The sequence below is a fragment of the Microchirus variegatus genome (genome assembly GCF_963457635.1).
Source record: "Microchirus variegatus genome assembly, chromosome: 20".
NCBI lineage: Eukaryota > Metazoa > Chordata > Actinopteri > Pleuronectiformes > Soleidae > Microchirus > Microchirus variegatus.
This window is the reverse complement of record NC_139821.1, coordinates 14090677-14105023: the sequence shown is the minus strand read 5'-3', so window position 1 is coordinate 14105023 and position 14347 is coordinate 14090677. Positions and strand designations below refer to the sequence as shown.

Sequence of the window (14347 nt, the reverse complement as noted above, 5' to 3'; positions counted from 1 at the left end):
AAAATCATAGTGAACCCAGAATTAAAGGTTTTGAACAAAGTTGCACTTCATTTGTACATTTTGTTTGGAAAGACCAGAAAACTCATTTTCAGAGAAGAAAGAACAAGAACATACAGGAAGAAGTTACACATGCCAGTGATTCTTGAGAATGGTAACTCTAGGACAGTGTTAGTAGTCATATTCTTATTGAGTGCACTGCAAAAGCCAACCAGTAGAGGTCACGACCCAAAGATGGTTCAGGTCATAGGTCAAATGACTGATGGGCATGCACATTGGGATTTGTTTCCATCTGCTGCCTTCTCTGAGTGAATTGGTGATGCCAACTCTGTTGAGAGAGAAATGTATGAAACAATTGTCTTAACAGTTGTGTTTCCATCAACAGAAGCTGTGCACAAGACCACAAGATTTCTCTTGGATTTGAAATTAGAGTTTGTGACATTGTGAAATGACAACAAACGAACAGAAACTACGTTTTGTAATCAGAGTCATGCTGAGGAAGTTAGGAAATACACCACTGCAATTTCTTCAACATGCAGACTATTTTGTGAACATTAAGTTGAAGTAATGTACATTAAACTAAGATGCAACACCTTTAAATACCAACACATTTTTTTCAAATACCCAGCAGACACGTTAGGACAACTGGCTTACCTTTGGTACACCTTGCCATCTGAAGCCACTGCAAAAACCTTTCCATCAGTTGACACTTCAATCATTCGCATTTTTGGCCCCATCACACGTGTCCAGCCTGAAGTTCCACAGGTTGTTGGGTTGACATTCTGTCATAAGAAACATGCATGTGTGTGTTTTAGTAATCAATGAGTGAATAACATTTATCTTGTGAAAGATTTGACTGATGCTTTAATGCCCAACCTTTGCCACAAAAGTCCTGTTTTTCGTGTCGAGTCCCCAGCATCCGTACATTTTCCCACAACTGACATATACCAATGGCTTTGTAAGTCCAGTCCAGGCAAGGGTGCCCACTCCATAAAAGCTACAAGCGTATGTTGATCTCTGACAGTAGGAGTAGCTGTTGGTGGGTGCTACTCCAACAACCTGACCATCACCTCCAGCATCCACCTGCTGCAAGGTTTGACCTGAAGACAAGCACAGTACAGAGGTGCAGCTCATTTCATTATCAAGCTTTTCTTACTGTGCTCTTTGTGTACAGTACATGCTACAAACACTGTGAAACTGCTAGTCCTGGTTTTTATTAACCAACAAAGACTAGTGTTCTGGACACAATGAACAAACCAAATTCATTAATGATAACTCATCAACACTTCACTGCTAATGTGGAAATACAAATAATATTTACCTTTGACAACTTTCCAGTTTCCGGCTACAAGTTTGTACACCTTGTTGCTCCTGTCACATCCCCACGTTCCTGCAGGTCCCACAGAGACATGCTTGAGGCTGTATGTGCCCATACTGTACCAGTACTTTCCGCTTAGTTGATATGGCCGTCCGTATCTTGACGATGCAACCACTTGTCCCACTCCAGCATCAATCTGTCTGATGCTATACAGCCTTGGACCCTCCTTGCATTCCCATTTTGCCCAAGCTGTAAAGACAAAGTGTAAAAATGGGAAATGAGAAGGTATATTCTTTTAGGAATACAATCCTCATCATAGACCTTCAGCGATTAATTCTGGAATAAATTAATCTAAAATACTTACAGCTCTCGACCACATGACACAACACCAACAAAAGGCAACCTGCAATAGCTTTCATGTTGTCTCTGTGTCTGTGCTCTGTAGTTCACCTCTGGATTGCTCTGTGGATCTGTTGTCCTACATCGTTGGTATTTTTGACTTATATACCACATTTATTGATGTATGATTACATCCAAATCTGGTTCTGCAGGATGCTATGGGTCACAACAACACCTTTTCTGATTTGCGTCATAGTCATGGAATTTATTGTTTCGAACTGACAATTATAAATTAATGATTCCAGTTCTTTAAACTGGGTGTGTAGCCACAGGCAACTGGACTGGCTTGAGTAAAATTGAAGACATTTCACTTCTCCACCAAGTGACCTCTGAAGTGAAAATCCAGGTATTTAGCAAGAAGAGGGTTCTGAAACCTGTAGCTCTTCAGCGTCTCTGCAGTGGCTCCCTGTAGCTTAGAAAAAAAAAAAAATAGAGTTTGGTCTCAAGACCTCTTATTGAACTAAACATATGTGTCACATGAGGTTTTTAAATCAAATGCTGTATTTAATTACCTCCCCAAATTAAATAGCCTTGTTTTTGAAACACATTTGGGAGCTACATAAAATCCGACATTTATTGTTTTATTTATTTCAAAGTGGGTCACTTTTTATTTCATCAATTGTCAACAAATAATGGAAGAAACAAACAGGTCTAAATTGGTTCTGTTTAATTTCAACAACATCAAAAACACATCTATTCAGATACGCTTTTAGCTCAAGTTTAATTGCCTTTTTCAGACATTGTTTACCACTGGGTTCGGTTCATTTTCAAATGTATTCATCTTAACTGTCCATTGTACTTTAAACAGTTTCTGATTCTATTTTGCTCCTCATATGCACTGAATTCAATCAGTTATCAGCGTTAAATGACTGGGCAGTATATATGTGCAGCTCCTGTGTCATGCTGTGATTGTTGTTTGGAATGACTAGATCTGTGCTCAGTACTCTTTGATGGTACAAGTCAGCTGTGTTATAAGTGTGCTCATCCCCTTGTGGAGTTGAAGTGTGCTGCCTGCTCTGTGGGTGGACACATCGGTTGCTGTGGCAACACAAACGGACGGACAAACAAACATACAGACAAACACACAGAGCTGCCAAAAACAGTACTTCTGTCCCACTCTGGGGGGTTTTGGGTGGCATGTGCTGTGCCAATCTCAGCTGACATAGCATGACAGGCGGGTACACCCCAGACAGTTTGCCAGTCCATCACAGGGCCACATATAGACAACCATTCAACCATTCACTCTCAATTTAGAGTGACCAATTTACCTAATCCCCATATTGTCCATATGTTTTTGGACTGTGGGAGGAAGCCGGAGAATCCGTAGAAAATGGAGGACCGCCAAAAACGACATTCGTTGATTTTGCAGACAGTGCTCTGTAGTGTCTGCCTCAAGGCAGCAGTTTGTGTCTGGGGTGTGAGGGGTCTGAAGAGATGTTTCCTTACCCTGGAACTGTACAGCTCTTGGATGGAGGGAAGGTCAGCAAACGATCTTCTCTGCAGAACTAGTTGTCTGTTGCAGTCTGGTCCTGTTGCTGAGCCAAACCACACACTGTCGGAAGTGCACAGGACAGACTGAACATTGGCGGTGTAAAAGACGACCTGCAGCTCCTGTGGCAGGTTGAAGTACAGTCTCTGCTGGGCCTTCTTCCCATGACAGGGTGGTTCCAAGGAATCTGTGGCGCTCCACCGTTGGCACTGTGTTGTTGAGGATAGTGAGTGGGCGGAGTGTGTGTGTGTGTGTGTGTGTGTGTGTGTGGGGTGGTTCTCCTAAAGTTCACTGTCATCTCCACCATCTTGAGCGCGTTCAGCTACAGGTGGTTCCGACTGCACCAGTGGACCAGCTGGTACACCTCCTGGCTGTATGTGGATTCGGTGGTGTCGTCCGTGACCTTTAGGAGTTTCACACACTGGTCTCCTGAAGTGCAGTCACTTGTGTAAGAGCAGCAGGGAGAGAACACACCCCTGGGGGTGCTGGTGCTGATTGATCATGGCGATGATGTGAAGCCCCTGGGCCTCACCTGCTGCTGTCTGTCTGTTAGGGAGCTGGTGATCCACTGACAGGTGGGGGCATGTACAGCGAGCTGGCTGAGCTTCTGTTGGAGGATGTCTGGGATGATGGTGTTGAAGGCTGAGCTGAAGTCCACAGGAACAGGATCCTGGTGTATGTCGAGGTGATGCAGGATAAACTGCAGTCCCATGTCGACCGACCTGTTTGCCCGGCAGACAAACTGCAGGGGGTCCAGCAGGGGCTCAGTAATGACCTTCATGTGGCTCAGCACCAGTCTCTCAAGGATTTCATGACCATGGATGTCAGGGCGACGGGCCTGTAGTCATTTAATCCTGTGATGGCGGGCTTCTTAGGGACCGGGATGATGGTGGAACATTGGAAGCAAGTGAGCACTTCACACAGCTCCAGGGTGTATTCACAGATACGTGAATATTTTTCACGTATCTGTACTTTACTTAAGTAGAATAAATAGTGCATACTTTTTACTTTTACTTCGTTAGATTTTGCAGCAATTATCTATACTTTCTTCTCCGCTACATTTCCACAATACGTTTCGTTACATTTTCTGATAAGTTCTGGACCCCGGACCCGTTCTTTCTCCACCCTCGGACAACGCCCCCCCGCCGGCGAGTCAGTCGGCCCTGAGAGCGGGTACGACGGGGACACTGAGCACCAGGCCTCGGGGTGCTGACATAGTGGCCCAGACGAGAGTCAGGTGGGGGAGAGAGAGCCGACAGGGCGATGGGAAGCGGGAGTGCGGAGGAGAATCCTCTTCCACACAACTCCACATTTGTATGACTCTTCTGTCCGAGAGCACAGAGACAGTCACATAGCTTTATATTCATGAAGGAGATTGTTACCACGCTACAAAAAGACAATAGTTAAAAAAAAAACATTTAATGTGAGAGGTAAAAACATTTAATGTGAGCGGTAAAAAACATTTAATGTGAGAAGAAGGCCTTCCGGTCATGTGATGAAAAGCAGGAACTGTGAACAGGTAGCGCATAGGGGTGTGACGAGATCTCGATTAAACTTGACGATATTTCTCGTCGCGGTAAAAAACTGTCCTGCGAGATTTGTGACCTAAAGAAGGAGAAGGAAAAGAAGAATTTTTGTTTCAATTTGTGGAAGAAGACGTTTATTAAAAGCTCTTCCTTACATCAGGGTTTCCCCCAGTGTATTATAAGCCTGGCGGGCCGCCAGCGTTGCTTGTTTATTTATTTAAAATAGATTTTTTTTTACACCTCGGGGAACAAGAGCGCATGTAATCAGCGCAGCGCACGCTTGTCCAGGTGCCGATTGAAACCCAAGTCACACTATCAAGTCCGTCATTATTACAGTTACATCATTCTTGTCAATAAAGATGTTATATTTAGGGATGCAGCGATAATTCGGCGGTTGAAACACGCACCTGTTAAACGCTGGAAAGTCTCTGCGCAAAAGTGAAACTTGGCACAGATTATGAACTCCCCGCGACATTAATTTCACAGCAGAGAACATTCTCTCTCTTTGAGCAGTTAACTTAACACATCAGCTCATCTGATGCATCTGTTATTCCCTTAATTACAGCTTTAAAGCGTCTTCTTTCACAAAGACCACGGAGTGAAAACGATGAAAAGGGCGCTCTGCTCTTCAGAATCTGTCACGTTTCACTCAGATCACCTGCACTTTATCGTGACTGTACTCCATCCTCGTCATAAAGATCATTATTCTTATGTGGGGATAAAACACGTAGAGAAATTATCCAGTCTGCTTTGGAAGAGACCGCTTGCAGACGCAGGAGCGCAGAGCGAGGAACGGCGCAGGAGAGGGAGAAGAGAACAGCGCAAGGGCGGTGCGCAGAAATAAAAGGGCCGTTTGTCTGCACCAGATGAGGCAAATGAGGGGGCACTACCACTTTTATGTTTATGTTGCTTTATTTTACTTTTAAATGTAACCATTGCATGGCTTGTTTTAAGATTCACTGGCCGATTACTTAATTAATATTTAACTTAAGTGAAAAAAATGTATATTATTTATTTAATTTCAAGAGTGTCTTTTTGCAAGACTCTATAGTTGGTGTTTAAGTATTGTTAATAAATGTCTTACAATAACACATAATAGTCATAATTAAACATTTCCAGTGAACTTTTAATTACATTTTTTTTTTTTACAAAAAAATGCAGTCAGCCGTCAGTGTGCCCCGAGAGATACCACCGGGCTTAGCCGGTTTTCTGGGGGGAAACCCTGCTTACATCATGCATGTAAAGAGTTATACATTTCAAAATGCATGTGCAACTTGTTTAAATAAATCTGTTGGTCCAGTCATATATATTGTCATTGTAATTTTCTCAAAATCTCGTCTCGTCTCGTTCTCGTGAACCCAATATCGTGTCTCGTCTCGTCTCGTGAGCTAAGTGTATCGTCACACCCCTAGTAGCGCATCATGGCGGCTAGGAGAGAACGTGAGCGCCTCGGCCAAGCTGCCGCTTTATTGAACAGTCTGCTCTCTTCACCAGAAGCCATTCAGAATGTATCAAATAATCAGGGTGCGATCTTCAGACATGGACAATCAGAGTAGATTGTTCAACACTGACAGACAGCGATATGTTTCTGAACGTTTCTGAGCAGCAGTCCCGGCTAGAGCTCAGTACAGAAGGGGGATGATGACGTGAGGCATGGTATGAGAAAACTTGTGCCCACTGCTTCTCTGGTTCTCCTGCTGCTTTTGTCAGGTTCCATTGACGCTAATGGTGTAGTTTATGGCTTTTTCAGCCATTTGCGAATGCCTAATTCTGAATGAAAATATAGCTGGTTGCTTCTGCTTAAAAATATGTACAGGAAGACACTGACAACATAACGTGAAGTGTGGTGGGTTCAAGGAGAACTGGAAACTTGCTCAACAGTTCATTTTGGTTTTAACAAGTCAGTGGAGTTTTTTTTGTCCAAGTCCACTGCTTTCCTATGAATAGTTTGATCATTTTCAGTTTAATCAACTCGAGCTTATGACCCGTGCCTGTTCCTGTCAGATTAAAAGTCATGCACTGAATCAAAAATGTTTACAGCCTTAAACATATGGTAATTAACAGTATTGTTGTTCCTATGTTAAAATGATTAATGTACTGATGTAAAGTAAATATTTCTCTGGTTATTTGTCTTTTACTTAAGTACTGAGATTCAGAACTTCCTCCACCACTGGTCACAGACATGTTCTTTAGGACACCAGGGAACTAGATTAACTTGTAGAAAGAGGGAATAATATGTCAACTGATGTCTCTCTCTAACAGATTAGATGAATTAATGCAGGAACCAGAGGTGAAGGTGGAGATCTGATCCAGACAGCGGGGAAGGTAAGGGCCAATTCCAATTCCTATTTTAACCCTCAAGCTCAACCCTTAATCTTAACTGGCCTCAAAACCAAGTGTTGAGGGTTATTTTGTCACTTAGAAATGGGACACCCCTTAAATGCAGATACGTCTTCAGACTGTAGGGGGCAGAATAACGCCAAAGCTGCGTCCAGTCTGTCAACTCCAAAAAAGAAGAAGAAGAAGAAGAACACATTTACATCAGGATTATTTATTCTGATCCGTTTGTCAGTCAAGTTATTAGGTTGTCAGTTAGTTATAAGATGATACTCATACAAATATTCAGCTGACAGTTACCACACACCACGACTTATTGAAAAGTAAACCACACCGGCCGACTATTGACAAAAGATGGTAAAATAAAAATAAATGTTACGCAACAATGACGTCAGTAATCCATAATATGGGCCTAAACTAAGATAATACAATGGTTTTCATCATTTTTATATCTCTATTAACAAAGAAAATACTTCATTTGTATCGCACTCGCTTCGCTGCTTTCGACGCCATCTTACTTATGTGAAAACACGCAATGCATTCTGGGTAGCCCTTGCTCCCAAGGGTGGTCTCGGAAAATCTCAATATTGAGGGCGATACAGCCCTTACCCTGGATTTCCACTGGACGCGGAACGGCAGCGGCGCGGTCGCCGTTGCAAATCGCTTCCATTCTAATCAATGAGAGCATTCCCACCAGCCGCGCTGCGGCGCGTCTCAGCAGCGGCCCAGAAGCGTCTCGCCGCGCCGCAGCAGCGGCCCAGAAGCGTCTCGCCCCGCCGCAGCGCTATCGATAGGAATCCGTTCTATTTTTTCCGTTGCCGCTGCTGAACCTCGTAAATTTCAACGAAGCAGATCGCACCAGACAGTAAAAGCGACACAGAATCAAAGTAAAACATTTCCGCCCCCCTTTCAAAATAAAACACAATACGCAGGTCATATAACCTGTCACAACTTCATCAACATTACGTCGTCACCGCTGCTGCCAGGTAAACAGTCAATTAATCAGAGCGTCTCGGAGAGTCATAATGTACGACGAGAGACTGATTGTTGAAGTGGAGAAACATAAAAACATTTATGACACCAGATCAACAGTTCTTCCACGTCGGAGAATGAAAAGAAGCTGTGTTGTTGTTGTTTACTTTATACACACAGTCTATCGCTGGATCTCACGAACTCGCGTCCGTTCGAGATTATCGCGCGATCTTCCGTGAATACCGCCGGCTCCCAAGGCTCTGCGCCGCTGCCGTAACGTGCCCGGTGGGGATTGACGCTGGGGAGAGGACGAAGCAGAACCGCGCCGCTGACGTTCCGCGTCCAGTGGAAATCAAGGGTTAAACTTGACCCTCAACTTAACCTTTCTGAGAATCGGGACAGCACTTGCACTAGAGGGAGAGCATTTTTGAGATTGAGGGTTAAGATTGAGGATTAAGAAAGGAATTGGAATTCACCCTAAGTGTCAGAGCCGTGACGTTGACTACACAGAGGTCTGTAACAATCTGGCGACGAGTGACTGGAGAGCCAGGAAATAACTAGGTGCTTGATGGGGTGATTGTGAGCAGGTGTGCTCCCACCGCAGGTGAACTGATTGCATGCAGGCATGAACGTAGGAGAAAAAAGGAGGAGACGTAGGTGGAGAAGGAGGCGGAGCATGACATAGCCGGAATAACTTTGTGTTTCCTCCCCAGTGCTCTCACCATGACCCTACCTGGCCTCATAGAAAGCCTTCCTTTAGTATAAGCCTCATAATAGTTATGATTAATGAATATAGTTTTAATTCATTTGTCAGTTATTTTCTTGTTTTAGACATTTTGGAAGAGTTAATACTTTAGATTAAGATATGTGTGTAACAGGAGAGCTAGGCTTTGGCTTTGCGTACAAACGATGCAGGGCTAATAATTTTAATTATAATGCTGGCTGTTCTTGAGTGTTTGATAATGTTTTGAATCAGCCAACTGGAAGACTATGAGCCTTGAGCTCACTTGATTTGTAACATAGTTAACATAGTATCACATAATAGTTTTAATCACTAGCGTCTAATTGAGAAGTCCTCAATAGAATATGACGTCAGTTTTGTAAATGATGTTATGATATGGAACACCATAAAATGATTGCTACATTGGAGCTACATTGACATGTCTTGATTGCAGTCTTTTGCATACAAATTCATAGTGCTTTAACTCTTTGTGAATTTGTGTATTTGTTCAGATTGGTTTTTAAGAGGAATTAACTATGATCTCAAGAACCAAACCTGCAGCACCACTGACATAATTATAAGCTGAAAAAGAAAACCCTGTCAACCTAACTCTGACACAGGACACATTCAATAAAAATGCTGCTGATATCAAACTTTATTATAGTTCATGATTTGAACATTCAGTTTCAGAAAAATGAGAGTCATGCTGAGGAACTTAGAAATTACACCACTGCAATGTCTACAACAATATATATTAAATTAAGATGCAACACCTTTAAATACCAACACATTTTTTTCAAATACCCAGCAGACACTTTAGGACAACTGGCTTACCTTTGGTACACCTTGCCATTTAAAGCCACTGCAAAAACCTTTCCATCAGTTGATACTTCAATCATTCGCATTTTTGGCCCCGTCACACGTGTCCAGCCTGAAGTTGCACAAGTTGTTGGGTTGACATTCTGTCATAAGAAACATGCATGTGTGTGTTTTAGTAATCAATGAGTGAATAACATTGTTAAATAAACTGATGCTTTAATGCCCAACCTTTGCCACAAAAGTCCTGTTGTTTGTGTCGAGTCCCCAGCATCCGTACATTTTCCCACAACTGACATATACCAATGGCTTTGTAAGTCCAGTCCAGGCAAGGGTGCCCACTCCATAAAAGCTACAAGCGTATGTTGATCTCTGACAGTAGGAGTAGCTGTTGGTGGGTGCTACTCCAACAACCTGACCATCACCTCCAGCATCCACCTGCTGCAAGGTTTGACCTGAAGACAAGCACAGTACAGAGGTGCAGCTCATTTCATTATCAAGCTTTTCTTACTGTGCTCTTTGTGTACAGTACATGCTACAAACACTGTGAAACTGCTGGTCCTGGTTTTTATTAACCAACAAAGACTAGTGTTCTGGACACAATGAACAAACCAAATTCATTAATGATAACTCATCAACACTTCACTCCTGTCACATCCCCACGTTCCTGCAGGTCCCACAGAGACATGCTTGAGGCTGTATGTGCCCATACTGTACCAGTACTTTCCGCTTAGTTGATATGGCCGTCCGTATCTTGACGATGCAACCACTTGTCCCATTCCAGCATCAATCTGTCTGATGCTATACAGCCTTGGACCCTCCTTGCATTCCCATTTTGCCCAAGCTGTAAAGACAAAGTGTAAAAATGGGAAATGAGAAGGTATATTCTTTTAGGAATACAATCCTCATGATAGACCTTCAGCAATTCATTCTGGAATAAATTAATCTAAAATACTTACAGCTCTCGACCACATGACACAACACCAACAAAAGGCAACCTGCAATAGCTTTCATGTTGTCTCTGTGTCTGCGCTCTGTAGTTCACCTCTGGATTGCTCTGTGGATCTGTTGTCCTATATGCTTGGTTTTGGTGACTTATAAACCATAGGTTGATGCTTGATTACATCCAAATCTGGTTCTGCGGTATGATGTGGGTCACAATTACACCTTTTGTAATTTGCATTATGTCATGTAGTCACAGAGTTTAACATCATGAACTGACAATCATAAATTAATTGTTCTTCAAACTGGATGTGTCTCTATTGGCACCTTGACTTGCTTGAGTAAAGTTAAAGACATTTCACTTCTCATTCAAGAGGCCTCTGGTGCGAAAATCCAAGTAGTGAGAGCAGGGTTCTGCAACCTGCAGCTCAACTAAAACATATGTCTTGCATCCTCTTTCGAAGTCAAATGCTATATTTAAAAACCATCCCAAACTCGATAGACTTGAAATAATGGAAACCCAATCCCAACACAAAAAGGAAGTCATGTGTACATGAAGAAGTACACATCTGGGAGTCTTGCCCGCCTTTGGATTCACATACCAGCAGGTTTTCTCAAGCATGACCTACATAAAATCCAAAATTGTTTTGTTTATTTCAAAGTGGGTCATTTTTTACTTGATCAATTTTCAACAAATAATGTAAGGACACAAACAGGTCTAATTGGTTCTGTGTTTCATTTCAAAAAAGGCCTACATGTGCCAACAGTGATGTTTTGTATGTTTATGAACTGTCATTAAAAGAACATGAAAAAACACATGAACAGACTTTTAATATAAATATATATTTATTATTTATTATTAATAATAAATATATAATAAATAATTTATTATTAATAAATAGGGGTGATAAAGTCAGTGAAGATATTTTCTTTACCTGCACTTTGAATCTTCTAAGTTAATTTCTTGGCTTAGTTTGATTTCTTTTTATCCTCAACCAACCTATGATCAAGATGCAATCTTGGTAGCTCAGTGTGGATATAAACAGAGTTCCTGCTTTTTTTCTTTCTTCTAAGTCTACTTTTTGTAAATCATATGACACAAGATCAACACATGACATGTTTGTTTTCACTACTGGTTAAGAAGATTAACCAGAGAAATATGGGCACACGTGTCACTGTGGGGGAGAATATTAAAAGGAAAAGGAAAATAATATTACCTCCTTCCCCGAAAAGCCTGCAGAACCAGTTAAATGAGCATCGACTAAACGTATAAAAGCCACAACTCCACTTCATTAAAGAGACATCTTCATCCAGAGGTGCAGGACTCACACACAGAGACAACATGAAAGTTGCTGCAGCCTTCATCGTGTTGCTGTGTTGCCTGGCTACAAGTCACGGTGGTACGTACATTTCATATCTATCCTTTTCATTGATTATACAATTAAAACTGGAGGGCTTTATGATTGGGATTTAATTCCTAAAACTGATGTAAAATAATTATTTTCACAGCATTTAGATGCAATTCGGCTCCCGGGTTTTCTAATGTCCACCAGATTGATGCCGGACTGGGACATGTGGTTGGACTAGACAGGTACAAGAGGCCACGGATTCTAATTGGAAGGTACTTCTACAGTCTGGGCTCAACCACCCTCAAGCATGTCTCCACAGGACCTGCTGGAACATGGGGATGTGACCGCTACAACAAGGTGCAGAAACTTGTGGCTGGAAACTGGAAAGTATCCACTGGTAACTATTGTTATTATTATTATTATCATCATTGTTATTATTATATTGCGATATTATTGTTATTTCCACAAGAGTCATTGAGCTTATCCTGTAATAAGAGCTTGCTAATCAATCAAATAACCCATACTGAACTTGTCTTTAGGTTTGACCATGCGGCAGGTGGATGCAGGAGGTTCCAGTCAGGTTGTTGGGTTACGATCCCAAAACAACTTAACTTACTGTGTGCATCAAATTCATGCTTCCAATTTCTATGGAATTGGTTCCCTGTCATGGAGATACTTGAGTATCAGGCTCAAATACGTCAGTTGCGGCCCAAACACATGCTGGGGAGTCGCTCAAAACAACCAAGCCTATGTCGCAAGGGTTAGACACTTTCAATTCTTTCTTATTAAAGATTTCATAATGTCAGTCACATTACCTCATTGATCATTTACATACGCTTACATACGCTTACATGTATGTGTGCATGCTTCTTTTTGCAGATCGCTGGCACTTGTGGAAGAACAGGAGCCTGGAGCCGTGTGCCAGGTTTAAGTCTAAAAATGATTGAAGTTGGAACTGATGGATCTGTGTATGGAGTGGCTACAAATGGTCGAGTGTACCAGAGGTAAGCCACTCATCTTTTCATTCTCTTATTTACATCTAAATAGAAATTTGTACTGTGGCTGCCACAACAGTTGAGTATTCCAAACCATTTGTTGGTCTTTAATGTTCATGAGTCCATTACTGCACACAATTGAAATATTGGGGATAACACAACTATACAAGTTGTGTTATCCCCAAGTTGTTGCTTCTGACCTAATTTTAATTTAAAGAAAACAAAGCTAAAACAATATCAGAGCGAAACCTTCAAAGGTCTTGTGCACAGACTCTATGGTTTTATACATTTTTCTGATTTCTTTCTCAACAGATTTGGTGCCACCAGGTCTAACTACAGAGGACGTTCTTGGCGGTACATCCCGATGTGCATGCCCATCAGACACCTGAGCTACGACCTGAGAAGGCTTTGGGTCGTGACGGAATCTAACTTGCTTATGGTTTGCACATACTAAAGTCATCATAGTGGCAGATGTTGATGTGCATCCATCTCTGTTTGTCTATGCCACAATGCGTTTGAAGTTTCATTCTTGACTAATTTACATTTGATTTATTTCCTCAATAGAAAAAGGTCTGGTGTTATCGGGTATAATAAGTGATTAGCGTTTACAAGAATTGATTACAGATAGATCTATTTTTATTCTTTATTATTCTTTTATTTCTTTATTTCATTCTTTTTTAACAAAATGTCCGATGAAGTGCAACTTTGTTGAAAACCTTTGATTTTGTTTTCTGTATGTAATTTTCATACAACTTAATGTTCAAATCAGGAAATAAAATAAATTTTGACAGCAGAAGTATCGGCATTGAATGTTTCCTTCTGTGTCAGAGGAGTGTTTTGCTGAGAAAGGTGTTTTTTTTTTGCAGCAGCAGTACACTCATGTTTAAAGCCAATCTGTCTTCCACATTTCACATGTATATTACACTTAACACAAGGAAATAAATATATTTCAAGAATAAAATAAGTAGCTCTTTTAAAAGCCACTCACAAAATGATGTCCCATTATCCAAATTAACAGAAATGCTTTTTCATTTTCAAAATGTAGCTGCATTTTTTACCCATATATAAAATTAATAATCAATATTTCAAAATGCATTTTCATTTTTAACTTCAAGACTGCTTATTCTGTGCCTTGAAGGTGCATAATGAGGTGCAACTGAACTCACCAACAACAACAGTACAGCAGTAACATATTTGCATTAAAAAAATACTGCAAATCATGTTTATGTTTTGAAAGCAAACAGAGAAACGCTTTTTCGTTTTCATGTTCGCCGCAAAAAGTGTCTCATAGACAGACATTTCCCGGCCCCAATTTTGCCCTAAGTGAAATTTTGCTTTGAGTCCTGTATCCAATTGGAGACCAGGTTAATTTGTTACAGTGCAAAAAAGTTAGCATTGTCTGTTTGGGGATTGTACAGGTTATGCTCGTCCGGCTGCAAATCCGCACCCAGTTTTACTATTTATCACATCAAAACTGCAATAATCA

The 14347-nt window shown here is 41.4% G+C and overlaps 2 protein-coding genes across 2 annotated transcripts; one reads left to right on the top strand and one right to left on the bottom strand.

Annotated features, from left to right (window-relative positions):
• Positions 1–9589: 9589 nt before the first annotated feature.
• On the bottom strand, positions 9590–10589 carry LOC310941629 (uncharacterized protein; the record flags this gene model as incomplete). The annotated part of the gene is made up of 4 exons (XM_083906815.1): positions 9590–9721; positions 9879–10030; positions 10231–10419; positions 10535–10589. The coding sequence occupies 4 exons, from the start codon at positions 10587–10589 to the stop codon at positions 9590–9592; spliced, it is 528 nt and encodes a 175-aa protein (XP_083762941.1).
• Positions 10590–11841: 1252 nt separating this feature from the next.
• LOC310941434 (fish-egg lectin-like) lies at positions 11842–13648 on the top strand. Its single transcript, XM_083906610.1, has 5 exons — positions 11842–11917; positions 12027–12263; positions 12406–12626; positions 12746–12870; positions 13174–13648. The coding sequence occupies exons 1-5, from the start codon at positions 11860–11862 to the stop codon at positions 13313–13315; spliced, it is 783 nt and encodes a 260-aa protein (XP_083762736.1). The 5' UTR covers positions 11842–11859; the 3' UTR covers positions 13316–13648.
• Positions 13649–14347: the final 699 nt, after the last annotated feature.